Raw genomic sequence first — 27,733 nt, forward strand, 5'->3', positions numbered from 1 at the left:
TACAATTTCTCAACAGTATGATCCAAGTTCTTGATTAAAGTTCATTAAAGTTAGTGTTGTTATCATTAAATCTCCACCAGAGGAGTGAGATAAAATAAGCAATATGGTCGTGCATATATCTTTCACCACCAGCACAAAAACCTAAAAAAAAAAAGCACTCAGCTTTGGGTTAAACAATGGAAATGAAAACTGCAATCCATCTCAAGCACATTCAGTTTAAGGCAAAATAATTCAATTACCATTTCAATTCCAAGTGTAGCTATGGTCAAAACCCAAAAAAAGTTAACAAGTTGCTAACATGAATATGAATTGGGATGAAAAACAGCAGGGAAATTATTAGAACTCCACTGTACAAATCAGCAGCATAGTGAGTTTCCTTCAAATGCTTTGTGCAATAGCAGGGGCATAATCTTAAAAAGAATTGCAAAATTACTAGGGTTTATGGGAAGATTGAGAGAAATATCATTTGAGAAGAAATAAAGACATGGATTGCTCATCTCTAAAAGAACATCAACAAGAAGGGATATAACCAAAAAAAGAATACTCCAAAGAAGTTGAGAGCTTTTTTCTCCATATTGGCTAACACACTAGACAAGGGACAGTGAATGGAACTGAAAGACAAAAAATTTATGCCTGATAAAAGGAAATAACTTTTTATAAAATGCATAAGCATACTATGACACTCACTGCTACAGAATCCTAAGAGCCAAAACCAATTGCATAGCCCAAAGTGTATAAAGCTAGCAAGAATATTCAAATTTCAGTGCTAACAGATTTTTGGAGAGAGAGATTGTGATTTTTTTTTGATACATTTCATGCATTAGGGCCCATGGTACACTTATTTATGTATCAGATAATCCAGAACAGTCAAATAATCTCAGAACTCTACATCTTCTACCACACTGCCTTCCAATGTATCTGGAGGCAGTCACTGCTGTAACAGGGCAGAAGATAACTGGGACCATGAACATAATTCAGTGTGGCTGAACAGCTGAAACATCACTGGCACATCAGACAGGGAAACCCACCCCAAGAGTCAGGATACATGACCAGTGGAACAGGCGGCCCTGCAGAAGCTGTCCAGACTCTCAACTTGAAGGTCTTTAGAAGAGTAGCTAACAGGAATGGTTTGAGTGATGCCAGTTTGGGCCCTCTCCTTCCTGTATTTTCTCTTAAATCCAGACAGAAAGTAATATAATCTGGCAATTTAAAATTAAGGTATAGCCAATCTTAAGTCATGCAATAATTAAAACAGACACAAATTCAGTTTAAATGTAATGATTTGGATCAACAGCAAGATTATCTTTATTATCAAAGCAATTTTTAATAAATCACTGTCCAAAACTTGTATTCATTTGTTTATAGCACTCTTTTGTACATAATTTTCACATAGCTGTCATAAATTTATAATGTCACATCTCAGCAACCCATATACTTAACAGAAGGCAGAAATACTTAATGAGGTAACTGGACAAAGTTCAGCTGTCATATAAATAACAAAGGTTTCCTTTAAACAACAAATGGTGATCCTTTAAACACTGACTCTGTTTTCAGTACTTATATACAAGTCTATGTCACTATTTTCCAATGAGAAAAAGGATTTTGAGGTTTATTTTTCAGCACAGTCACAGTAACTGAAAATAACGGAGGTTTCATCATTGACTGTGGTATCGAGCCAAACTTATCTGGCATTGAGAACTTCTGAAAATTCCCAATCTTGTTTTTTTTCAGTTGTTTGATTCATGAAAATAAATGTTCTGGATAGGGCAATTTCAATATCCCTAGTCACAGCAGGAGCTATTTACATTTTGATTCTAACCTAATCAGAAACAGCAGTGTGTTTATGATGCAGCAAGAGAAACACCAACTTTTCACGCATGAAACTCTCATCTACATTATCCATCCACATCAAACTTCAGACATTATCAGCAAAGAAGTTGCACACAAATCATCCATACCAAGCAAAACTTAGTTCAGTTTTTTTTTTAGTTTAGACTTTTAATAGATGGTGAATCAAGTTACTGAAATTGTGCTTACAGCCATAGCCAGCTACAGACAAGGGACACTGGATTCTGCATCTTTTGTGTTTGAAAAGGGAAGATGGTAGGCTTATGGATCGCATATTCCACTATATCCAGCCACAAAGCCATTTTATGACTGCTCCATGCTATTAACAAAACACACACATGAACAACCCCCAGCCCCCTCTCAAAAGAAACCAAAATCAAAACAAACCCCAAAGAGTCCCCCACAAACCACTCAAAACCAAAACATACTCCTTAAGAACCAAGCAGCTTGAATGTTAGGACATTAGAACATTATGTCTCAAAAGACTTGGAGGTTTTGCCTCAATAAAAAAGCCCAACAGAAATTAAATGTAACTAGTTATCCAGTGCTAAACTGAGTTCTTATTTAACTATCCTACATGAAAAATTTCAGCAGCTTTCATCTGTTTCATTTTTAAGGCTTTTCCTTTTCTTACCATCATCTCTAGGTGCAACTTAATGTTGCAATACCACAGAAGTATCATGGGAGAAGAAGCAGTGATACATGTTACAGAAAACTAGGAGTTAATTCTATTACAAATAATTTACTGCCTACACAGGAAAAATACCAGACTAAAGCCATACAATATGGTGACAGTTCTTAGAATGACTAAACTCCATTTGCAGTATTTGTGAGACTGCAGACATAGAAAACTCCATAAAAATGGGAATTTCAATTGTTCCAGCTTGTGACCCAAGGTTGTATTTAAGAGATTCCCTGTTTCTTGGAAGAGGTAGTCAAAGAAACACAGAGGGACAAAGCGCCCATTTCACTTGGCTCTGAGCAGCAAACAGACTCCGATTCAGAATGTCTCATCATTCTGATATTGGTTAGACTCTCATTTTTTTAAAAGAAAAGGGGAACATTTATATCACTGAGAAATATTGGAGGAGATGGCTTGGGAGGGTGGACAGTTCCTTTGTTCTGAAGCAACTGAAGTTTCTCAGTTACCTTTGCTCTGAGGAATAGCATTAGCTCAGCAAGGTGAAAGTACCAGGATACGTGAGAACCTTTTGCTTAAGGCAAAAAAGGAAGGAGTGCATTTGCTAGGGAACCCAAGCTCTTCTGAGCAGAAAGTTCTATTTCTGTTCTTTCCTGTCCTGAGTAGATCTATTGACTACTGTAATCATTCTTCAAAGAGTGAGTGAATTGTGAATAATTTATTTGTGAGTTCATGTAAGCCACCTGTGTGAGTGCTTACCAGATGTGGAAGATGAAGAGCTGAGACTTCAGATGTTGGTAACATCAGCTTGACAGAAATGTCATTTCCCTATACAGTAAATGTGTTCAAATTGCTGTCTTATAAAATATAGTGGTCAAGTTTCTGTTTTATCAGTCCTTTCATAAAAGAAGAGAAACCCTGGAAATTTTGTTTTCTTCCCACACTCCAGAATATTGAAATAATAATGTGTCTCCATATCTGCCTTCTGTTTGGTGATAAGCTTAAGTTGGGTTCCCAAATTCAATACTGAAGCCTTAATGCCTATAGCTCTATTTGGGATAAATGGAAAAAACAAAGAAGTCACTTTATTTGCTGACCTTTAATGATCATGAATAAAAGCAAAAGGATTTTGATGGAGCTTTGTGAGTGCTACTAAGGTTTCCTGCTGAAGAATAATGATTTTTTATTACCTGTTTCCCTTATTTGCTGTCAAAAATAAAGCTTCTGATGAAACTAAGTGTAGGACTCCAAACTGACAGTAGTTTTTCAACTTCAAGAAGTCTCATGTACTAGTTACAACACTGGATACAGTGTGAGATAAATTGATACTGGATACAGTGTGAGATAAATTGAGACATCCTGACAGCCAGCAATTCCTCTGCCTTCCAGATCCAGAGACATAGATGCTGGAGTGACCATTTTGGACTTTGCTCAGTCAGTAAGGCTGGGGTGCATACTGAGGCCTGTAATGTGCCTCCATCCCTCATTATCCTGGATTGTTGAAAACAGACTTCAAGACGAGCCTCAGCCTCTCTGCTGTCAGGCTGGCTGCTCTGTCACACAGAGAAATAAGTGATTCTAATTCTGGAAGCAGGATGGCAGAAAAAACCCGTAAGATACTTCAGTACAGAAAATCCAAATGGGAGTTCACATATGGATAAACTCTTACAACCAAAAAAAGATTCTTTTATGAATTGGGCATTCTGGATTGATCTATCCAGACCTTTCATTTGCATCTATCCCATTCAAAGAATGTAGTACCTGCTGAGAGTGAAGGTACATTGATCTCATATTCTATCCTAACAACAGCTGTTACCTGACAGATACTCTTGGTAAGTCCTAAGGGGCTGCCTTAATTAGGTGAGCTTTTTTTGGATGTGGATGTGTGCCAAACGTCCAACAACTGCTGAGACATAACCTGCACTATTCTGGTACAAACCAATATAGCCTCCTTCTTCAACTGATTATGGAAGCTTGTAGACATTGCAAAGGACAAATTCAAAGGAATCAGGATGTTACACAGAACTGCAGGGCAAACATTAATGGGGCCTGAACTTTCTTATTTTAGGACTTTGCCCTCAATTATTCTAGTTGTTTTTTTTTACTGCAACGAAGCCTCAGGATGCAATATCTACTCTCTTAGCCCAGCTCTCTTTATGAAATGATACATAGGAGACAACCTTCAGAACCAATATAACTGTTTAAAGAAACTATAAAGAAAACCTGTCAGGGACAAAGAGAAAGATAACAGTTAATATACCATACTGAATGCTATATTTACATATATAAAATGTAAGAATTTCCAAATCCATACAGTCTCAAGGACTATATGGCTGATATTTCACTTTTCTGGAAATATAACAAGGCATAACATAATTCTATTTCCAAGGGAAAAACAGCAAGTGCTGCTAAGAGATTGAAGCCCTACAGCTACCTTTCCCATAATTTCTCTTGGCAATTTTTATAGACACCACACATCTACCTAGTGGTATAATGAGAATCAAAACTATTAGCAAAGGGATCGCTAGGTCTTCCATTGCCTCTAGGTACAATAAAATGGAATTATGAATTTTTGCATTCAAGTACATTAGCCAAAATATTCAATATTCTCAGTTGTGCCAAAGAGGAAGCAGTAGCCAAGGTCAATAGATGTGTAAAATAGGCAATTCAGTAACTATTATTTCATTATCAAGCACTGACAAAGTCTAGTGCTAGAAAGGAGTCTGGCTCTACATGGGAATATTTAGTATGATGTCCTAAAATGGATAGGTGCAGCATTGAAATTTTGTTAAAATAAGGTTTTTAAGAAAATGCTCCTGTGCATCTGTGATTTTAACAGAGGTGTTTCCACATGGATTTTTAAAATCAGAGGCTTTCTTGAAGGAAACAAAAACTGATTACACTGGTCACTGAAAGGCAGGGGACACAAGCAGACCCAGATTCAAGGAAGGCAGTGTAGAACAATCAAGAAATAAAATATTCCTTGGCTTTTAAAGGTTTTTTCCTCTAGAAGAAGGAACTTACTTCAAAGCAACTCTAAAATTTACAAAAAATTAGTCAAGTCAAGCCTATTACGCACTCTGTATAAAACACTACTTTGAAGTAGTTTGCACTGTTGCTTCTACAGCTCTGCAAGCTGAAGCACTTGCACAAGACAAAAAGTTTCAGAAAATGCTGGTCCTAGATAGAGTTGAAAGTGAGAATTAGAGAACTGTGATTTGAAATTTGAGATTAGCATAGCCTGGAAGCTGCTGCCCCATTAAAGTGACTGTCTAAAAGACCGTCCACCAACAGCTCAGTGTAATCACATCTAACTAGGGGTTACTGAACTATCAAAACAAATCCATTTTCTTTTGTCTTTAAACCCAGTAGAGAAATATCTTACAGTGGAAAGATCTGACAGCAGAGAAGATGATTGCTTCTGCACTACTGTGTTGTGCTAGTGCAAGTTCAACTTTCCACACTGCATTGGATTTTAGGCTGTCTCTTTATGCCCTTTCTGGTTTTATTTTTATCTGAGACAAGTCACAAGCTCCAATTCAATAAAAAGTGATGTGGCAAACTTAATCAAATATCTAACCTTCCTCCCCATCAAGGCCAGGCTGGCTGGGGTCCTGAGCAACCTGGTCTAGGGGGATGTGTCCCTGCCCAGGAGGGTTGGAACTATGTGATCCTTAAGGTACTTTCCAATCCAAGACATTCTATGACTCCGTGATCTCAAGTTGCTAAGGATCCCAATGTTTGGAGCTGCAATCAATCAAACTGGGAGTGTTCCACTGTTAGTCACTAGAGTTATCAGCAATGAAGACAGTTTTCTGGCATCTGTGATTTAATTCTAATTACTTGTTATCCTCTGTGTGTGTTTAATAAAGAGCTGCTGGCTCTTTGTAGAAAAGGTCAAAACAGTCTAATAATTGCAGCTTCTGTACATATGTAGCAATCCCCACATTTCTTTTCCCTTGGCTTTCTTTCCATTTGTTTAGAATTTGCTGCTTAATTGATACTTGTTTGCACACATCATAACACAGTCACTTTGTATCATGCACCTCTCTTGAGACAGCATGTGCCAAACCACTATCTTCCAGCCACCAGGTAAGTGTTATACTGACACTGAAGATAAAACTTGAGATATTAAGAATATTTCCATAAATGCCTGGCTGGACTATTTATTTCTTGTACCATGAGTGACAGAAATGCAATGTTATAATCAGAGGAATCACAACTTATTCTTTGCACCTTCCTGTCCTAACTCCTGACCAGCTAACACTGACATTTAGTTAGTTCTTGACAAAGAAAGCTCGACTTATGAAAGCAGTGGTTGCCTTAAATTGCTCATTCCTCCTGGGAATACAGGCTTTCAGCTGTGATGAAAATGTGTTGAAATAAAGTATTGATGATGGGTATACCAGAAAGGTCATTCTCACTCCTGGATAACTGTCTGTGTGTCTGCCTTAGAGAAATTAATTCAATTGCTTCCCTTTGGGACTCATGCAGCCCACCAATGTGAGTTTAAACAGCAATAAGAAAGCTTACACTGTGAGCAATGAATATTTCAGCACTCGTAGAAAGAAGGGAAAAAGCATGGCAATTTTGCCCTGAGAAGTCCATGGCAAAAAAAAGAAAAAAAAGACTGGCTTGCTCTGTTATTTAAGAGCAGTAGCATGAAGTATCTTAAGAGCTGAATAACATTCCATTCAGATCTGCATCTGAAAGTAATTGTGTTCTTATTAATCTGCTGTTCTCTCTAACATCATTCATGAATACAGAAAACCTTTCCATCTCCTTGTCCCCCTTGTCACTCTCTTGTCCCCTACACCTTGCACCAGCCCTGCATCCACTGACCTCCCTAGTTTGTAAAGTAGGTCTGCAAATTGCTGCCTTCTAAGAAGCAGTTAGCCATTACACAGGAGAAACACCACAGTATTATCCAAGGTATACGTAAGGGTCTCAGGGATGCATAATCATTTTCTGCAATGGGAAATATTTTTATCAAGAACTATTTCAGTGTACGAGGAAAACAAAGTGGAAGAAATAAGGTCTGGATTCAGGCCCATTTCTATACACAAAGAATCTGACATAGAAACAGATTACTGTGGAGTGACAGATTACAGTGCATGCTACCAGCCCGTGGGAAATCACTTATGCAAGGGACAAGCACAGAAGCAGATGCAGGGCCAGAGAAACTGCATTTTAATCACCATGCCTGACTTTACATATTATGCTAGTAAAACACAGAAATGCTCCACTAACACTCCACATTATAGGAATATTCATATTTATATTATTTTGCCTTTGATGATGATGCTTATTTCGACTGTAATTCTTTTGGGTCAAGGTTTAAATTTCACTGCAGTTTTCAAGACAATGCTTAACCAGTACAATCTGAAACATTAGACATTTTCTGGACTTTCACTTTCATGTGAACCCTAACAGTACCCCACCTTTTTTAGACACTGACCTTCACAGGATTCTCCACTTGGCGAAAACATCCCATTGTCATGGTAGCCATCTCTGCATTCGCAGTGGTACCAACCAGGCAGGTTAATGCAGTTAGCACGGCTGTCGCACTGAACAAAGCCATCCGAGCACTCATCAATGTCTGTTTATTAAGAACAACAAAATAGAAGAAAATTCACACTGAGAAAATTGCTGTATTCATCCAAAGAAAGAACAATATCCCTGGTGCTTCTAGGTTTCACAGAATTATTTTCATTACTGATATTTGAATTTGCAGAAATAATTGCAGTGAAGTTTTGAATTGCTTCCATAAAAATACTTGGCTAATGATTTTGGGCCTAACAGCAGCAGAAGTATTGCTAATCCCAATTTACTGCCTACATAGTAACAACTCATTTTGTCACAATACATGACAGGTAATCTGACATCTGGTTAAACTTCCCCTAATATGAAGAACACAATAAGGTCTCAGTTCATATAATAAGATATTAACCCTTTGAGTAGTGCAGGCTGCCTGATAAAATAAAGATTTTTTTCCTAGGGGTATATAAAAACATTAAATATTTTCTCTGGTTCTTGCTTATGCTTTTGGTGACACCAATTTCAGCTTAGAAGGGCTTCCGTATCCTGTGGAATTCCTATTGATTTATGCCAGCACCTCTGAATCTCAACATAACTGACTGCAAGCTCCTCTCTAATCATCAAAGAAAACAGCTGGGTTTCCAAACAAATGCTTAAATCATGAGGGTGTAACACAACGCATTCTCCTTCTCCTGGAAATTCCTTTGGGAAGTGTGTCTCTTAAACCAACAACTTCCACTGACTAAACTTTACAATAACAATTTATCATAGAATGTATTTTTTTAAAATACACTCACTAGATCCAAAATCCAGCAAAGCATGTTCTAAAGACACCCAAACTCACAGACTTAGCAGAGATGCAGAGAACTCTGTGACATGTTCACTTCCAGTGCCTTCAGGCACAGAGTAAGCTGTGCTGAGGAAAAGGTCCCAGAATATGAGTGCTCTTAATAGTTAGGGAATGCCAGGAGTATGGAGTCAAACAGGAGTAAAACTGAGTTGTTCCCTATCACATCACTGCCTTATCACTGTGTTTTATACCAGAAGTAGCATACCTCTCTGAGCATCAAGCTGACTGAGAGGTGCCTATGGAACCAACACAAAGGGAAGCAAAACATGTGCAAACAAAGCCTTCAGAAACAAAAAGCTCTAATCACCCTCCTCCATAAGTTTGAACAATGAATAAACTCTCAGAGTACTGGCCACTCTGGCCAAAGTAACCCTTTTTTAAAGGTTGAATCTTTAAAACTACAAACTGAAGTAACAAATTAAACTCTTTAAGTACATCAGCAGTTGACCTAGTATCATCTAGGATGCAGATATGAAGGAGAGGTGTGATGTGGCCACTGAGATACATGTGAAATATGTTAAAATTCTGCCCACTATCCCTGTTACCTCCCATTTATGTCATTTGCTCTTTTCATAGGAGATAGTATAAACTGGCAAAGAAAATAAATTGTGAGCTACAATAAAGTAAGCAATTTCTTTTCCGAGAATAATAATATGTGGCTAGATAGACATACTCTTAGCAAGTATTTTGTGAAACCTATTCGAAGGCAAACTTTATAAGTTTGCTTATAAGCAAGACTACTAAGACTTCCTCATCCATCGAGAACACTTTGTTCTACATTTCAAAGTAATAAAAATATTAGTGTGTGGGGAACACCTGCATAAACTACAAGGTATAGCACAGTCACCCACATTTGGTTTTGAGTTGTGTTTTTCTTATACACAACTCAAAACCAAATGTGGGTGACTGTGCTATACCAGGGTATGTGGGCTGCACTCTGGGTATTTTATTTATATGCCAAATAACTGTTTTAAAAATTTCTTTGGAATAACTGCACAACTGTATAATGAATGTATTGGTTTTTAAAATCTTTACAGATCCTTGACAAAATGTCATTAGAAATTTTTGCTATGATGCATCAATCTGATTTTCTATCAACAGTATCTCTAGACAGGCAGCCCTGATGTACATTATCAGTATTTATGATGATAAAAATTACCTATACTCCTGCTGCAATATTGCAGCAAGTGTATATTTTGCTGCTTTGTGCACCACAAATTAAGTTGTAAGTCTCAATTCAATTAAAAAGAAAATTTCAACTCCACTATGAATTCCAAGATAATCATCTGATAGTTGTGCTGCAGGACTGAGAAATGCCAAACCTTTACAATCTTCCACTGCTCAGTGTGTTCTTTCTAAATCAGTATAAACTCTGGCCTTTTTCTTGTGAGCAGCCAGGAGCCAGTGGGACCTCAGAGGTGTTTGAGAGATCAGAGGAAGATCAATGAAAATTATGTTACAGTAGTGAGAAAAGGTTGGCTTGCAGTCTGTGTCTTATCTACTGCTACTCGCTCAGAAAGCCACAGATAACTCATGAAAAAGGAAAAGAGAAGAAGAAAAGACTGCAATCTGAAAGTTCCCTTACCACTGGGGAATGTGCTGCCTGGCTGCCAGCTTGTCAGGCAGAACAGAAGTGACCCCGCTAAGCACTGGGGATCACCTGGCCAGTACAACATAACTTGTGGTTTGCTAAAGCTGCAAACCCCAGAGAACCAATAGTGCATGTCTACTCAGAGGCGGAAGGAGAAGAGCTGTTGTTAAAATTTGATGTTAATCTTCATACTGGCTACTTAAACATTGCATTAAGACACTGGATGGCATATACTTCTTTGGGAAAGTGGAATGTATTTATTGGTGACAAGCTGGAGAAACGAGTGTTATTTAGGTCAAAGTAACAGGTATGAATTAAAGAAAGACTGTGTTCCTCTCTTCAGAAAAATTTATCCGTGACTCTATAAGCCTTATAAGTGTAATCGCAACATCACACGCACAAGTGGAATGCATTCAGATGAACTCCTTAATTCAGGAAAAACAAGCCACGAATGTCACATCAGTACTGGTAAAGTGACAACAAAAGCAGCTTCTCTGTATTTGTTTGCAAACTAGCTGATCAATCCGTAACACAAGAAGTATTACTTGGGATGAAATGCTTTATTCGATGTCAATAAACAAAGTAATACATTCTTCTGGTTTTGTTATGACTGCATGCAAAGTTGGAGTGGAATTACATAAGAAAGCCTCATCATAAGCATGTATGGAAGCACACTGCAGGTCTTGAAGAATGTCTTACAGATTGATTGCCATTGCATTGGAACCATTGCTGCATCCATGCTGAATAAGCCATTACTCCTTTCAGGATTTTGAAGCAAAGAAAAGAAATCCAAAACACTTCTTACCACTAACTTTTTAGGCAAATGACATCTTAAGCATGTGCCAGCAGGTTTCAGAATATAGATGTTCCTTATGCACAGAATTTTGTTTTAATTCTCACCTAATGCTGTTTACTAAATCTAGTAGAAACATGCTCTGTAATGGGACAAAATATGACTGTTGGAACTCTGTAAAATAGGAAACCACAGCAGAAATTGGTCTTACAAAGCAAAAGCACTGATTTAATGGAAAAATTTCTTGACATTTGGATAAAAAGATTTCTGTTTTCAAATAGGCATAGCAGGAAGTGCTACGGAAGTGCTGTAAAAGTATCTACAACTGAAATTATCTTATTAGTATGGGAAAGAAGACAGAAATAATTTCCCCCTGTCCAATGGTGAAATTTTTTTTGATGAATCATCTTGCAGCTGCTCAGTCAGAGGTGTGAGCTGACAAGAGAAGAAAAAGATTTTGATTGAAGTTTTGCTTGGCCAGTGGCTATGGTCTATCAGTGGGCTATATGGAATATTATCAGTGATAATGAAGTCCTGTTTGATGCTGTACTAGAAAAGCATGGAAAATGAAATATTACTCTATAAAAGAAAGTTAGGAAAAGGCTTTATATTTTCACATATGCCAGTCAGCCTTCTTATTTTCATATTTTGTAATCCATTTTTCAACTCAAAATTTTAAACTTTTTTTGCTGAGGCCTTACTCTAATAAAGTAGACACAAAATCAAAGGCATTTTGAAAGTAAGAGCTGTATATGCCTAGCTCCCCTTGACATGACATTTGATCTCCCAAATACCTTCCTTATACCTCAGGATCACTCTCTTCCTTAACCGTGACAACAGTTTTGGCTATTATACCCTTTTCTCTTGGGAAGACTGCTCCCTGAAGAGTAAAATAAGATCATTAGCAAATTATCCACTGGTATAAAAAGAAGAAAAGGAGAACTAGCTGTCAGATTCATATTATTGGAGAATTTCTGTATAATAGGGCTTTTTGAAGACTGAAAGTGGTATAAAATTGCCAATTAGAAAGATAGCAGTTCTCTTTTATCCAGCAACAGGACCAAGCTCTAATGTAGTCAAGCTGCACTCAACAAAGAACCATGGTGTGGGGGAGGAGTGTTGCTACCATTTTTTATTACTACCAAATCCTTCTCTTAGAAAAGCCTGCATTACAAACTTAAGAGAGACACAGAGCACAACACAGTCCATAAATATTTTCTGTCATAAATTGCTTTATCCAAGTCAATAAAAACCAAAGTCCTTGCTTGTCCAGAAGTCAACACCACAGATTGGAAGCTGTGTATATTTAGAAGTCAGCTGTCTCCACACTGGAAGGTTTTTTGTGACAGAATAATATATGGCACCTAGCTAAGACTGCCAATTAATAGAGACGCCCAATTGCAATAATCTGTCCCAGTGCTAACTGGGTTTTGTCATTGTATATGGTTACAAAGATTAATGAGCAGCCAGCATCTTCCAAAATGTTCAGTCACTCCTGACTCAGCCTAAATTTGAGACCTCATTTGAATGGCAACAGTCTTTCCAGCCTAACACTGACCTCCTGAGCCATCCACATCCCAGCCCCGTATATAGTATAAATAAAGTGCAAACAACTGAAAGAAAAATAATTTCAGCAACAGATCACTGAAGAAGTCGTTTAGGAGACTTGGAAGCTGCTTAAACAGATCTATCTTCAATATGTGGGTTTTTTTCATGGGTACATTTGGAACAGTCAGACTCTGATATGCCTTTGCATATGTCAATACAATTTCAAGGATATTATGTCTGGCTTGTATGTAAAAGGTTTCAACTATTCAAGTTATGCTCAGATAACAGAATATACAGTAGTGTAAGGATAATGTCTGGGTTATCTAATTTTAGTGAATATATATGGAAGGAGGAAAGGGCCTTATTCAGGAGGACTAAATGAAAGTTCACTGTAGTACATAAAGTATTTGCTATCAATTACTCAATTTTCTGGACTAGCCTTGAAAAGGATTCATCTCTACTGCAAATTCTAGAGTCCCATCTCTCACATTTAAGAACCAAAAAGTGTCTGTTGGTTTTCATGTGGCAACAGGTTTCTAATATGATGATACTTGAGAAGACTCTCCTGTTCAACCAGACCTTTGATTTGAGATCTTATGCAAAAAGCACGTCAAGGTGAAGAAATGTAAAATCCTGAAAGTAGTTCAATATACTAGAGTTATGCAACTGTTAAAACAAAACAGTAGGAATTTTGGGATTCCCATCCTTCTACATTCTCATATACCATATGCATATAAATATCATAATAAAACCCTCAAGAATGTAGTGGCTAAGAATGCTGCCATAATCCAGGAAGATATCAGCGACACCAGAAAACTTAAGTTGTTTGGAATAACTTTTAAATTATTTTGTAAAGTTTGATCAGCTCCTCTTTTTTTTCTAACACTGCACCTGACTCCAAAAAGAACTTTCTTCCTTTGTCAGTCACAGTGCTAGAGCCTGATTTTGTTTACAATCTCACTCTGATTTGTCATGTTTGAGGAACACTTTAAAGATATGGCATCATGAGTACTAGGAGATTCTTTTCACTGTATGTTTCTCACACCAAAAATGTCATCAAACCATAGAATATTCTTGATTTTAATTACAATTTCATCCCAACATTTTATTCAGTTACAAGTTTAAATCATAAAGGGCAAGATTACAGATGGCCCATGGGACCCAGCAAGGAGAGGAGTCACCCACAATTTTATCCTACCATAACACAGTTCCATGAGTAGAAGGACTTTCTCTACACAGCACTAGAAACACCAGTTATCTCAGATACAGCCTTCAGAGAAGAGTAAAGACTGTGACACTTCCTCTCCCTGCTCCCCTGGATAATGAATAAGGCCTATCTTGGGGGAAAAAAAAAGTATTTGGAATGTCTTTGGAATTGCTGCTTCTATCTCAACACCTCCCAGATCTAGCAAAACTTATGGTTAAGTCCTCTTAAAATTGATTCGACAGGTGGAGTCAGTGCTGCAGATGATATGTTCTTCACTAAAAATTTCCAACTGTCATGTTGCATGAAAAAGTAGCTACTATTATAACAGGTCTCTTTTTTTTTTTCATTTTAATCCCAGCAAGACCATGATTGCAGTTTATAAAGTACCCTGTCCATGGAAAACTAATTTAGTTACATTAATGAAAAGGAAGCAAAATGTGATTGAGAATGTAATACAGAATTATAGTTCATTAATTCTTCAAGTATGCAATTTTCCAGACTCCTGATCCCCCATTGATTTCTGCACACCCCCATAGGTCCTGCTAAATGCCAGCAAAAAGAAATTCAATCGTGTTGGTATTTCATGTGTGGCAGTGGCAGTGCTCCAAAATTAGACAGAAATGTTATCAAAGGGAATTTTCCACTGACTGCTTCACCATGTGGCCCTGCTAACAATTCTTTGTTGTGAAAAATTGATCAATCACAGATCACACCAATAATTGAAACTATGCCTCCCATTGCACACTCTGTATCATCAAAGGAAGTGTATTTGTAGCAAATACAAATTGAAATTCAGAGCACCTAATTGGCCATGATGAACTAGGTGCATTCATGAATACTGTAAAATAAGAATAATTTATTTTTCAGCTCTATTGTGTGACACTGATCCTGCCAATCCTCATTAGAAAGACTAATTGAGAGGAATTGGGCCTCTATTTGTAGTTGTTGACAGAGATGGTTTTGCTTTCACAGAGTTCATCGTTCTCAGTACAGCATCTCATGTTAACTGTAACACATGCTTCTGTTTGCTTATTAGCCCTATCTTGAAAAAGTACTTATTTCCTCCAAGATAGCAAAACCACTTTTATACCTTGACATACCTGTTTTAGATACCACTAGCATCTGAAAGTAACATCACTTCATCTGCTCATGAGAAACAGGACTAACACACTAGTTGGCAGCTGCCAAAGATGGATAAAGGTATCTGAGTTCTAAATGAAAGGGAACTAATTTGAAAAGAGAAGAGCTAAGTTTGCCAAATGTTGCTTTTTTTTCCAGTGAGTGTGAAGGAAGCCTTCCCTTGCACAGTGTACTGACAAAAGGTCTTGGGTTTCCTCAAGTGAGGAGTCAAGTCAGTCATAACCATGAGTTAGGATGTTTTCACATGAAAGACTGATGCCACCAGCATATTCTCAGCCTTGTAAAAGGTTGTTTCAGATCAGCTCTGATCTGTTAAGAATTACAGTAAATTTCCAAGCATTTAGTTCAGAGGCAAATTATGGAAAACAAAGAAAAGAGCCCTCAAAGAAACTCACAGTTTGGGGAACTAGGAATTGTTTTTGACACCCTGATTTGAGCTGGTCTCCTACCATAGTTCTCTACTCTTTGGTCAGGGTATTGCACATAGTATATGTGTGCTAAAGTTTAAGACATTCTTACCTATATTTTATTAGCAGTGGCTACTTACCAGGACTCTTAGGCCATAGACAACTAATCTGCATTGCTACTCCTGAACTGTCAAATCATGTAGAGATTTTAGATAAAGTAAAATTGCTGAAGCACAAAAAAAAAAAGGAAAAAACCCATACACGTCATTCTTTCATCTACAGTTGACAACTCATCAAGAAAACAATAAATATTCTCATTATAAATATGAAAAAGCTGTAAAACCAGCTTAAAACTAAATCACTATTTCTTTGCTTGGGCTATAAACATATCATTGGCATGATATGTACAGACTGCAGACGTCCTCATTTTGACAGCAAAAGGAAGAGCTCCATAGGGATACAGGACAATGACTGACAGTGTTATAGATTTTAATTCCACTAATAGTTGAATGACTCATAATTCATGAGAGAGCTTACAGTGAGTGACGAAGGTCATCCCTATCTACCTTATATAACAGAAGAAAATTCTATTACAATGCTGCCCGGCTGCACTATTCACATTCTATATATAGCCCACTGTATTTTAAGAATGTAGCTGAAACTTTAGTTTTCATGTTTAATAAAGGACTTTTTTCTCTATAGCAGTGGACGCATTTAGATTTTTTTAGAAATAACAATAAAATCCTGTCTTGTTAGAGCTTTTTTGTACTATTCTGTCTTCCCTGGCTTCTTTCTCCCCTTTTTTTCTTTTTCTTAAGCTGCTACATATATGACAGTAGTTTTGCAACAAGCTAAAGGAAGATATAAAGAGAAAAAGGTAAGTATCAATACGTGACTCTTCAGCAAAGAAAAAAATCTTTTGTGATTTAAAACTTGACACTGAGGGAGGAAAGAAATTATATGCACCCAAGAAACTGTCAGGCAAGGAATATGGAGAAAAAGACACAGAAGGATGAAGCAGCAAGGCATCTTTAGCTATAAAACTGAAAGGATGAGGTAAGTAGGATTCATGCCTAAATCCAGAATGAGCATTAAATTCAATATGGGCATTTTTTGTTTAAATTCTGTCAAACATTTTATTTGTGAATAATTATAAATAAAAATGTAAAGCAAAGTAAAGCAAGTAAACATTCCAAGCTTCTAAAGTCCTTGTCTCACTGCTATTTTTGAGCTTCTATTTCCTATCTGAGAAAAATTCAGGTGAGAACAGGAAGAGTGACCTTCCTTTCAAACACTGCAGCCAGGCAAAAGTATCTGATCTGCAGAATCCTGGCTTACCTCCTTGCTTGCTGCAGATCTCATTTGTTTACTCTCAAAGACAAGTTTTAAACCTTTTTTTTCTATATAATGAGATAGAAATTTTTGAATATGTCCTACTTGAAGGTCAAAGGGGTTTTTTTAGGTTTTACAAATTCACTGTACTTCTCACTGATAAACAATATGCTATAAACCCCACCACATTTTCTCTCAGCTATTGTAACAGAGGGGCAAGAGCAGAAAAAATGAGATTATCTACACCCTACCTGGACTTCTGCTACTGTCTTCTTATGGAAACTTTTTCACCTACTCAATTTTCCTCATGTGGCTTGATTCCAAATCTGAAATGAGGAGAAAGCAAGGCTCCATCTACCCCTTGCCCTTACTCTCCCACCTGCTTTATTTGGTAATACAAATAGAGCATAGAAGTCACAAGGACACTAACTGGTAGTAATTGTCCATATTGGGGCTGATGTTATTTCATGCCTTCAGAAATGACAGGGATGAAGGGATCGAGCGCTCCCTCAGCACGTTTGCAGATGACACTGAGCTGAGAGGTGCAGCTGACACACCTGAAGCACAGGATGCCATCCAGAGGGACCTGGACAGGCCTGAGCAGTGGCCCATGGGAATCTCGTGGGGTTTGACAAGACCAAGTGCAAGGTGCTGCACCTGGACTGGGGCAGTCCCTGGTGTCAGCACAGGCTGGGGATGAACAAATCGAGGGCAGCCCTGCTGAGAAAGACTCGGGGTGCTGCGGGAGGAGAGGCTGGACATGACCCAGAGAACCAAAGCTGGGCATGGCCCAGAAAGCCAAACATATCCTGGGCTACATCAAAAGAGATGTGATTAGACAGTCAAGGGAGGTGATTCTGCCCCTACTCTGCCCCTCTACTCCAGTCTGGAGAGACCCCACCTGCAGTGCTGCAGCCAGCTATGGGGTCCCCACCACAAGGAGGACATTGACCTGCTGGGGTGAGTCCAGAGGAGATCCAGCAAGATGATTAGGGGGATGAAGCACTTCTCCTGTGAGGAAAGGCTGAGCGAATTGGAATTGTTCAGCCAGGAAAAGAGAAGACTTCAGGGTAACCTAATTGTGGCCTTCTACTACCTGAAGGGAACTTAAAGGAAAGATTGGAAAAGACTATTTACAAAGGGCATGTAGTGACAGAGCAAAGGGAAATGGCTTGAAAACTGAGAGTAGGTGTAAATCAGATGTTAGGAAGAAGTTACTTACTATGAGGGTGGCGAGGCCCTGGAAGAGGTTGCCCAGAGAAGCTGTGGATGCTCATTCCTGAAGGTGCTCAAGGCCAGGTTGGACAGAGCTCTGAGCAACCTGGTATAGGGAAAAGTGTCCCTGCCAATGGCAGGGGGGCTGGAACTAGATGGTCTTAAAGGTCCCTTCTAAACTAAACAATTCTATGTTCTTTTTTGATACTGTGATTCAAGTCTTACATCATTTATTTCACACAGATCTCACAATGTAGACCACAAGTGTTTTTCGTAGAAGTATAACAGCCCCCCTATAGTTCTGCTGGCCTCTAAGGATATTTGATTTTTATGATACTTGAAATACTAGTTTGATGTAGCACCAGCACTAGTCATTAACTTGATATTATTATACATTTTCAAGGAAAATATTTGGAAAAAGGGAAGAGCAGGAAGTTGTTTTGTACACAAACACAATGAGTTTCGGAATCTCACAAACAGCTTATCTATGCCATTTATGTCAAGTTTGCAACCGATCCATTGGCTGCACATGTCTATTTTTCTGTAGCCTTAATTACTACTTGGAACATTGTTAACATAGAGCATTCCTTGCAAGAAAGGCACATTCTCCAGCTGAACACAGTTTCTGAGATTGTCAACCACTTCTTCTTTTCCTGTTTTGAACTTCCTCTTAATAGTAAATACAAAGACTTGGCTTTTATTGGAACATAGCTAGCTGATGTTTGCTGAAATTATAATAACAATTGAAATGACAATAATTTATGATTTGCTAGATTTTTATTAGTATTAAGGAATATGCAGTATTCTCATTTCAGCAATCTCATTTCTGAATCTAAACTTGGACTGTAAACATCACAGACTCAGGTTTCTATGCTTATTTCTGAATAAAACCTACAAATCTATTCATTTTTTCCATAAGGAAAAAAATCTCATGGAGAAGGGTTTCAGCAGAAACTCTGTGCTGTAGTTTCTGGTACTCTCTGTAAAGGATATCACAAATTCTTTTGAGCTGGAGAATAAACTTTAACCACTTTATGCCCTTCACACAGTAATGAGTGGAGAATGTTCAGGCAAGACAAAGATGCTATGTTGGGTTTTCAAGGCCAGTTTTCTAAGGCAGACAGGCTACAGCAGTGGCTGTTATGAGAAGCTATCAGAAGCTTCCCTCATGTCCAACAGAGCCAAAGCCAGCCCCCTCCACGATGGACCTGCCACCGGCCAAGCCTAAGCTGGGATAGTGTATTTAAGAAGGGGGAAAGGTACAACACAGTTACCTACTGTATAGCTTATCAACAGAACAGAAGCTGGAAAGATGATGGCTCCTAACCTCATAATTTATGTAAGGTTTATCAAGAGGACTACAGGAACAAAAATACAGGAACCAAAAGCACTCTCTGCTCTAGAGCAGCCAAATGAGATTTTTCAGAAACTTTCTAAGAATATCAGATATGACAGTACAAATTAGGCCTGTCTGCCTGGAACAGTCACACTCTGTGAGTGAGGCTATTTCTCTCTATTTATCTCTCCTGACTGGAGAGTCAGGAACAGATACAGATATTATGCCACATGCAGTACATCAGAAAACTACATTAACTAGAGGAATGTAAGCAGTGCAGAAGTCCAAATTCCTAGAATTACTGTTCTGAGAAACTATTTATTTGAAATTGAGTCAAGTAAAAAAAAAAATATATATATATATAATTTCGAAGTTCTGAAAGGACTTGGTGACACCACCAAGATATTGGATTAGATAGTTAACAGGAGCCCAGTTCAGTATTTGAGTCATTGCTCTTATGTACATACAGTGCCTAAGTAGCTACTACATACAGTAGCTCAGAAAGTAAAATTTAATAGTTTTCACCCTGGGCAACACAAAAATTATAGTAAAGTGACTGTGCAAATTACTGTGTTGATTTTAGCCTACTCCTTACAAGTTCTTGTTTAAATTTCAAAAGTCACTTTATATTTTGAAAGCATTAAAAAATGTTACAGCCACAAGGAAAGCAGTAATGTTATCACTCAGGTGATTGGTACATTCATATGGCTTTGTAAGGAAATACCTCATACAGACATGTCCTGCTAACCTCTCATCATGTCACCAAAAAAATTCTATCTGAGGATGCTTATTTCAAATTGCATAACTGTAATTCAGTGATAGGACTGCAGAACACAAATTATATATTCAAAATTCATTATTAGGGTTCCATATCAACTGACTGGAAATTTATCATAGTGACATATTAGTCTAAGTTAGAACTAGCCACTATGCTTAAAGAAGACACAGAAGTTGATGTTATAGGATTCTTTCTGTAAGTTTGCTCATGATTCTACTATCTGCTTTTCCTACAGGCAACACTAAACACTAGCTATGTGCCTTACCTCAATAAACCAAGGCTAGTTCTAGCTTCTGAAATAAGTAGCTGACATGCAACACAACCATCTTTGCGAAGGGCAAGACTGTAATGCAGACTACTCATTACTCAGCCTGAGTAGGAACTTTATGTAGCAGAGATGTAATTTATAAAGCATGTTTCAGCATCCTCAGCAAAATCATTACATTATTTTTAGCAGTTGGGCCCTGTCTCTTTCTGCTGAAATGGAAACCACAGAAGATATTAATTAAATGAAGGTGTAATTCAGAAGGGTTTTTATTTCAGAGATTCAGCTTCCAAGGATAAAAAGCACAGTTAGATATTTACTGGTAAAGTTCAGCCTGTTTTAACAGGATACTGAGAATTCTCTGTTTTTATCTACATTTCAGCTACAGCTGGAAAGGTGAAACCTCTCAACCCTGCATGCCACATACCCAAATTTCAAAAGGGCAGGAAGCTAGGAGACTTGCCAAGGAAATGGAGAGCACCTGGAAGCACTCAAAGAAGAAAAATGGCAGTGATACCCCAAGGCTATGGCAACAAAGTCTAGCAATGAGCTGGACATGTAGTAAAGGCACAATTTTTTTGGGCTCTGTTCTGGGTGCTTTTTTTTTTTTTTTTGGTTGGTTGGTTGGTTGGTTTTTTAAGCACCAAAGGAAAAGTTTAAAATAGCTCAAAACGTTTAAAATTACTGTCATTGAAATGCCAGACTCCAAAGTGACTCCAAAAGCCTGACTTTCAGAATATAATGAATTCCTATGGCACACTGGCATCTATTAAAATGTTCTATGCTGCAAATCATGCTTAAGAACTATTTGTTTGTAGTTTTTTACAGACTCTGTAGAGTAGCTCAACTTCCTCTTATTTGCACAAATTGAAGTCAGATCATTAATGTAAATAAAACATTACCTGACAAAAGTATCCTCTAACTTCTAAGTTTCAAACTTAGGAGCCCAAAACCAGGAGCCTGAATACTCAAGACAACAAGATCCAAACAAGTCCAGTGAACTATGAAAACAAATGAAATAGGGGAGGTGCGCCTTCTTCCTATAACTCTTGCTTTGGACAGTCCATGCCTGCACTGCCTTTATGTTTATTCCACTCCTCTTGCTCCCTTCTTTTGTTTGTTCCTTCACTAACCCCCCCAGCAATCCCTTAAGGATTTCATAGAATGAAAATATTAACCCTAATATGCTTTCTGCTCTAAGAGTTTGTTGTTATACTCATCTACCCCAGGACACAACTGGCTTCCCCTGCAAGACTATGAAGGGCACACATCTTACTCCAACTTTGTGCATGACCTTGCATACTTACACCACAAATTTCAGCCTCTTGGTATTATTTTTATAAATCCCAATCTGCTATCAATAATTTAAAACTGAGCAAATGGCAGATTCCTGAGCTGCTCAGAAAGTTTTTGACTGTGATACTCTAACAGTTTATGGATACTCTAGCCAAGAATTCTGAAGAATTCTGCCAAGAGTAATTTCGGTTCTTAAAGCCTCGTTTCAAACTCTATAGGCTTCAAATACTATTTGTGTCACAGCTTTACCTTCAGAACCTACCTAGCCACAAGATGATGGTGGTTGTTTTAACTGAACACAAGGGATCAAGACCTTAAATGGAAGCAGTCCTCTCATTACGCTAAAAGTATTAAAACACGTCATTTTTGCAAACTCAGCCAAATCAACAAGCTTTCTGGTTACTTTGACAAAGTCTTCTTTTCCAATACCAATATAATACTTTTCCTAATAACTGGAAAACCATAATTAGAAGGTTTTCTCAAGCTTTCTTTGAAATGGAAATAAAAATAGCCTTTAATAGCCTGAGGTCTGTTATTATTAGGGTCAGTGCACATGAAGAAACTAATTTGGATTTGCTGAGAAGAGTAATAGTTATGCATATTAATTATTTAGCTTATATAGAAAGTAGCACAAAACTGACAAGATCTGATCCACAATAATTACTTATCAAAACCACTCATCTGAGTCATATTTCAGCATATTGAATTACAAATGTTGTAAGAATTTGTTTTAGCAACATCCCTTGAGGGGGAAGTTTTCCACACATGGAAAAGAAAAAAGAAAATAATGCAGAGATCCAAATAATATCTTTTCCTTGACTTTGGCTATTTCTGATAAGAGCTTAGGTGAGAAAGGGTCATCTCATCCTCATCCATTTACTCACAATTTTTTTCCATAAATTCAGTTACATCTTTAATTAAGCCAAATGTTAGTAATAATGTATGGCTGAATTAATGTAGAATCTGTAAGCTAAAACTTTTCTCAACTATTGCTTTCAAAGGTAACAGCCTTGTCTGCCAGTTTATTTTCAGCAGCTTGAAATTGATTGTTTAGTAACAGGTGGGCATGATTCCTGCAATAACCAAGGAAAATTCATTAGCAGGAAATTCAAACAGCAGAAAATCATCCGGAAACTTGTAGCCACCTGTTAACAAAAACTACATCAAAACACTACTAGTAACAAACTCTGCTTTTTTATCTCATGCATAATTAAAAGCTGTCCATAGGAAGACTCAAAGCACAAAACAAGTGTGGAAACTCAAAAAAAGAAGCTGACAAGCAGTAAAAATGCAGTAATCTTGTATGCATACACTAGCAGATATGCATTATATAGTAGGAGAGCAGGTCCACTCCTAAAGCTCTGTTACCAGATTAAAGGAGAGTTGCAATAACATCAAGCAACTCTAACACAGTCATCCTGTTCTGAGTTCTAAATATAACACACTTCAAATACAATTTAAGACAGCACTTAAATATGCCAATTGAAGAACTCATAATCTTGCAATCAAAGACAACAGTAATAAGTCAGGTATTTTAAAAAAGTTTACCAGACATAAATACATTTAGATTTACTTGTAGTCTCATTTCTACACTACAGAAAGCCGTTCTACTTGATAAACTGCTGGTGTACCTTATAAAACTTAAATTTTTTTAAATATATAAACCCTGCCTCCCTAAGCCAATGAATGTATCCCCAACATTAATAATGTCTCAATTGATATCCTTTGGGAGGAGACATAGAAATTCTCCCACTCCTTATTGTGACTTGATGAATTTTAGCCTAATTTTTATGGCTTAATACCAATTTTTTAAAGAGCTGGTATTGGCTGATATATCTGCATATGATTCTTCCATCTGCTGCCTCCTTCCACTGGTCCATTTCTACATGGCACAGGTCATCATTAATCTAAAAGGCTCCCAACAGATCATTCAAAGGTGTTGTAACAGCTCCGTGCTCTGTTAATTGCAAGACAGTCCACAGCGAATATTGCACACTGAAATAGCCAACTAGCAGTAAGAGTTGATTCTATTACTTATATTTCCAACAGAAATGAGAACTCCTACTGATGCCCCAGAAGCACCATTTTGGAAGAAAAAAAATTATGAAACCATTCTTACTTACACAGGACTTCACTTCTCTTTGCAAAAGCTGCACTGAGTTTAGGCTGCACAGGGCGGACCTAAGCATGGACAGAATCATCCCTCTCAGGCTTTGGGAGAAATATGGATACTGATTGAGTATGCAAGGATGAATTTTGGAAAGGAAATTCTAAACAGTGAGGTGCTCAACACTTTCTTCACTTTGATCTTTTTAGGTAAGATTTGCCTTCAGGTGTCCCTGGTCACCAAGACCAGCGGAAAATTGTGTCTGAAGCAAAACATATCTACCCATGGTGGAGAAGGATCAATATCTAAATAAACAGGAAAAAACCACAAGTCAATCAAACATGATTAGATGCACCCAGGAGTGCTGAGGAAGCTGGATCATGTCACACTTGAAGCCAACCTGAATTGTCTTTGAAAGGTCAGGGTGACTGAAAGAAGCTCCTCAGAAATGGAAGAAAGCAAATGTCTTTCCTATCTTTGAAGAAGGCAAAGATCTAGGGAACTATAGATTAATCAGCCCCACCTGCACCCCTGGGAAGATTATAGTATCCTCTGAACAGATTAAGGTGAAGAAAGTAATTTGGAACAGTCAATGCCGATTTATGAAGAGGAAATCATGCCTGACCAACCTGATAACCTTCTAAAGTAGATGACTAAGTTAGGTAAACAGGAGAAGAGCAGTACATGTTAGTTATCTTAGCAAAGTTTTTGATACTCACATAACATCTTGAGACAAGCTAAAAAGTGCAGTGAGATAGAAAATCTGAAGAGTGCCCAGCGTCAGAGAGCTCTGATCAGCTGTACAACATTCATTTGGAGACAAGTCACTTATCAACATACACCCAAGTAAACAAGTGCTGGGCCAGGACTGCTTAACCTCTGCACAGTAAGGCAGAAAGCACCCTCAGGACATTTTCAGATTATAGGAAACTTGCAGAAGTTAGTACACCAGATAGTTTTAGTGACATTAAGAGGGACCTCAACAGGCTGGAGAAACTGGCCACTAGGAATATCTTCAAGTTCAGAGGAAAATGCAAAGTCCTACAACTATTAAGAAACAACTATTAAGAAATAACCTCAGGCACTTGAAGGGCAGTGGAAAAGCTACTTGATATAAACCAATCTGGAGGTGCTGGTGGACGTGAGCTGAACATGAGGCAGCACTGTGCACTTGTAGCAAAAGTGGCCAACAGCCTCCAGAGTTGCATTAGGAAGAGTATTGCCAGCAGGTCATGGGACATGATCATGCCCCCCTGTTTCATGCTGCTAGGATCCTCTCTGGAGTGCTGGATCTTGCACTGTTTTCTGTAGTAGAGGAGAGACATGGAGGAAATCCAGTGCAGTGCAATGATGATTAATGGAGCAGAGCATCTGTCATACCAGGAGAGGCTAATAGAGATTAGATGTTCAGCCTGGAAATGAAAAGGCTGAGGGGAAACTTATAATCGTGTATGAATACCTAACAGTGTTGAAAGAAGCTAGAAACTCTCAGTCATGTCCAGAAAAGGGACTAGGGACATGACAAATTTTACGTGAACGTAATGAAAAGAATTTTTGTACTCTGAGGGTGATTGAAAAATGGAATTGGCTGCCCAGAGAACTTGTGAAGTCTCCAATGCTGAAAACACTCCAAACCCAACAGGGCACAGTCCTGTATGCCAGCTGTAGAAGCCAGCTGTATTTGACTCTGCTCTCCAGAGGTCCCTTCCAACTTCATCCTTTCTTTTCTATGATTCTGAGAAATAATTTAAACAGAATTCTTAAACCACCTTTTACATAAATAAACAGTAAGAACCAATGATTGCATTTTCTAGGTTATTGTTGGGGTGTGGATTCAATCTCCTGCTAATTAATTCACAGGTTCAGCAGCTGCTGACAATGTCTACATAACTGTATATTTTAAGTTTAAAATCCCAAGATTCTTCAATAAGCAGTTTTAAAATATGTATATCATAAACAGAAGTATGTGATGTGAAATTTTAAAATAGATTTGGCACCTTTACATGAATCCTCCCCTTCTCTGTATGTGATCGCAATGGAAGACATCTGCCTAGAGAAGATTGCATCATCTTTGTAGATACAGAGACTGTTCAAAGGGAAGCTTCCAGCATAAATTATTTGTAGTATGAAAAATTTCAAGCCTAACGAGAAGTACCTTCAGCAAACTCTGCTACATTCACTATGAGTGTACTGTTTGAAGCTCCAGTTTTCTTTTAATAGCTGTATACAGCATCCTTTTTCTTACAGTGCTGTCTCAGAAAAAATCAGCTTTTACTATTTACCCACCAGATATTTCTTCCATTTGACACTCTCACCATATTTCAGACTGTACGTTTCAAAGCCATGCACAAGTAGATGGCAATCCTACTCTGCATATTAGTCTCCACAGCAGGTGACCAGACCTGTGCTCCTGTGGCTGCTTTTTAGCATTATTTATTTCTACAGCAGGAAAAAAATATCATGTGCAAAAGAAATTAAACAGGAGAGAGGGTCTTCTCCTCAGAAAACTGAGCTATGAAACTGGGCTGGCAAATTGGCTCCACATCATAGCAACATTATCACTAGCTATGTGATTATCAGATCACCACCATACTAACCTGATGTTAAACATTGAGATCAGGTATTCAGAAAGGCACAAGATGCACTCCAAGCCTGTGCCTGCCTCCCTATGTATTTCCTGAAGGGCAGGAAGGATGAGAAGTTAGGCTAGTAGTTCAGATTCTTTTGAAGGACATTTGGGGCTGAATGCAGTTAATCTAATTTAAGTTAGCTTAAGGTACTTGAATTTGCTGAATTGGGGACTGATTGTCCCTGGATTGCCCTATAAAGAAGGGACTACAAACAGGACTTCCAGGGTCAATTCTAAAAAGCCAGTAAGATCTCTCTTTGATAGTGGCCATTAATATTTACTATTGTATGAGACTAAAGAGAATATCCTTCTAGTCTACACACTTCAGATAGGAGTATAAAGCTGCAAAGGATGATTATACACTTTGAAACTATCCATGTTATATTTAGTTGAGAACAGGGGAGTGGTTCAAGAAGCATAAGACAGCTATCACTAAAACAAATTAACTGATTTAATACTTGAGCAGTATCTTAGCATACAATTTGTTCCAAGCAGCGTTACAATAGAGAGAACTTGGTACCCTGCACAATGGTATGTACAGACTGTGAAATAGTGAGCAATACTTGAAAAATTGCTCTTTCAACATTGTTTTAGAAATAGATGAGCAATTAGGATACTGCTTTTCACACAGTGTCCCTCATGTGCTCTGTAGGAATATCTGATCAAATACAGAAGAATGAAAACAACCACATTTCTCACCTCTCCAATAGACCAGATAATACAGAATTCAGACTGGTCTGTGTTTTTCATTAAACAAGATATGTTTACAAGTTAGATGAAAGCAATACTTGCTCAAATGACCTCCTTTCTACTGTTTGGAAGATTTATTGAAAGCAATATAGAACAGCAACAATAGTCAATCACAGGTGGCAGACTGCCCTTTTATTGGGCATACTGAAACCAATTAATCTAAGAAAAAGCTTTCTCCCTTTACATCCTGGAGGCAAGTATGCTTCGAATGCATTTTAAAATTCTGCAGCAATAAAGGTGCTGAAGCTATTAATTTGAACTTTGAAAAATTATTTACAGGCACTTGAAATTCTAAGAATTAACATTCTACATACTCTGCTGGGCAAAATATAATTTGATTAGATCCAAGACTTAAAGTTCTAAAACAAAGCCTTGTGGTACTGCCATCCTCAGGGGTAGCAGGGGAAAATAAAGGAATGCTTGTGAAAGGAGGTAAAAGCAGTAGAAACACTGAAACCTGCCT

At 37.8% G+C, this 27,733-nt stretch overlaps 1 protein-coding gene across 2 annotated transcripts in view; it reads right to left on the bottom strand.

Moving 5' to 3' along the window:
- Positions 1-27,733, bottom strand: part of NELL2 (neural EGFL like 2) — a 132,711-nt gene that overhangs the window by 7,956 nt on the left and 97,022 nt on the right. For both annotated transcript variants that reach the window (XM_032744686.3, XM_032744694.3), the window contains exon 16: positions 7,947-8,087. In XM_032744686.3, coding sequence (XP_032600577.2) covers positions 7,947-8,087 — 141 coding nt within the window. The remainder of the gene's footprint in view (positions 1-7,946; positions 8,088-27,733) is intronic.

This window comes from Taeniopygia guttata, chromosome 1A, assembly GCF_048771995.1.
Source record: "Taeniopygia guttata chromosome 1A, bTaeGut7.mat, whole genome shotgun sequence".
In the NCBI taxonomy this organism is placed as follows: Eukaryota; Metazoa; Chordata; class Aves; order Passeriformes; family Estrildidae; genus Taeniopygia; species Taeniopygia guttata.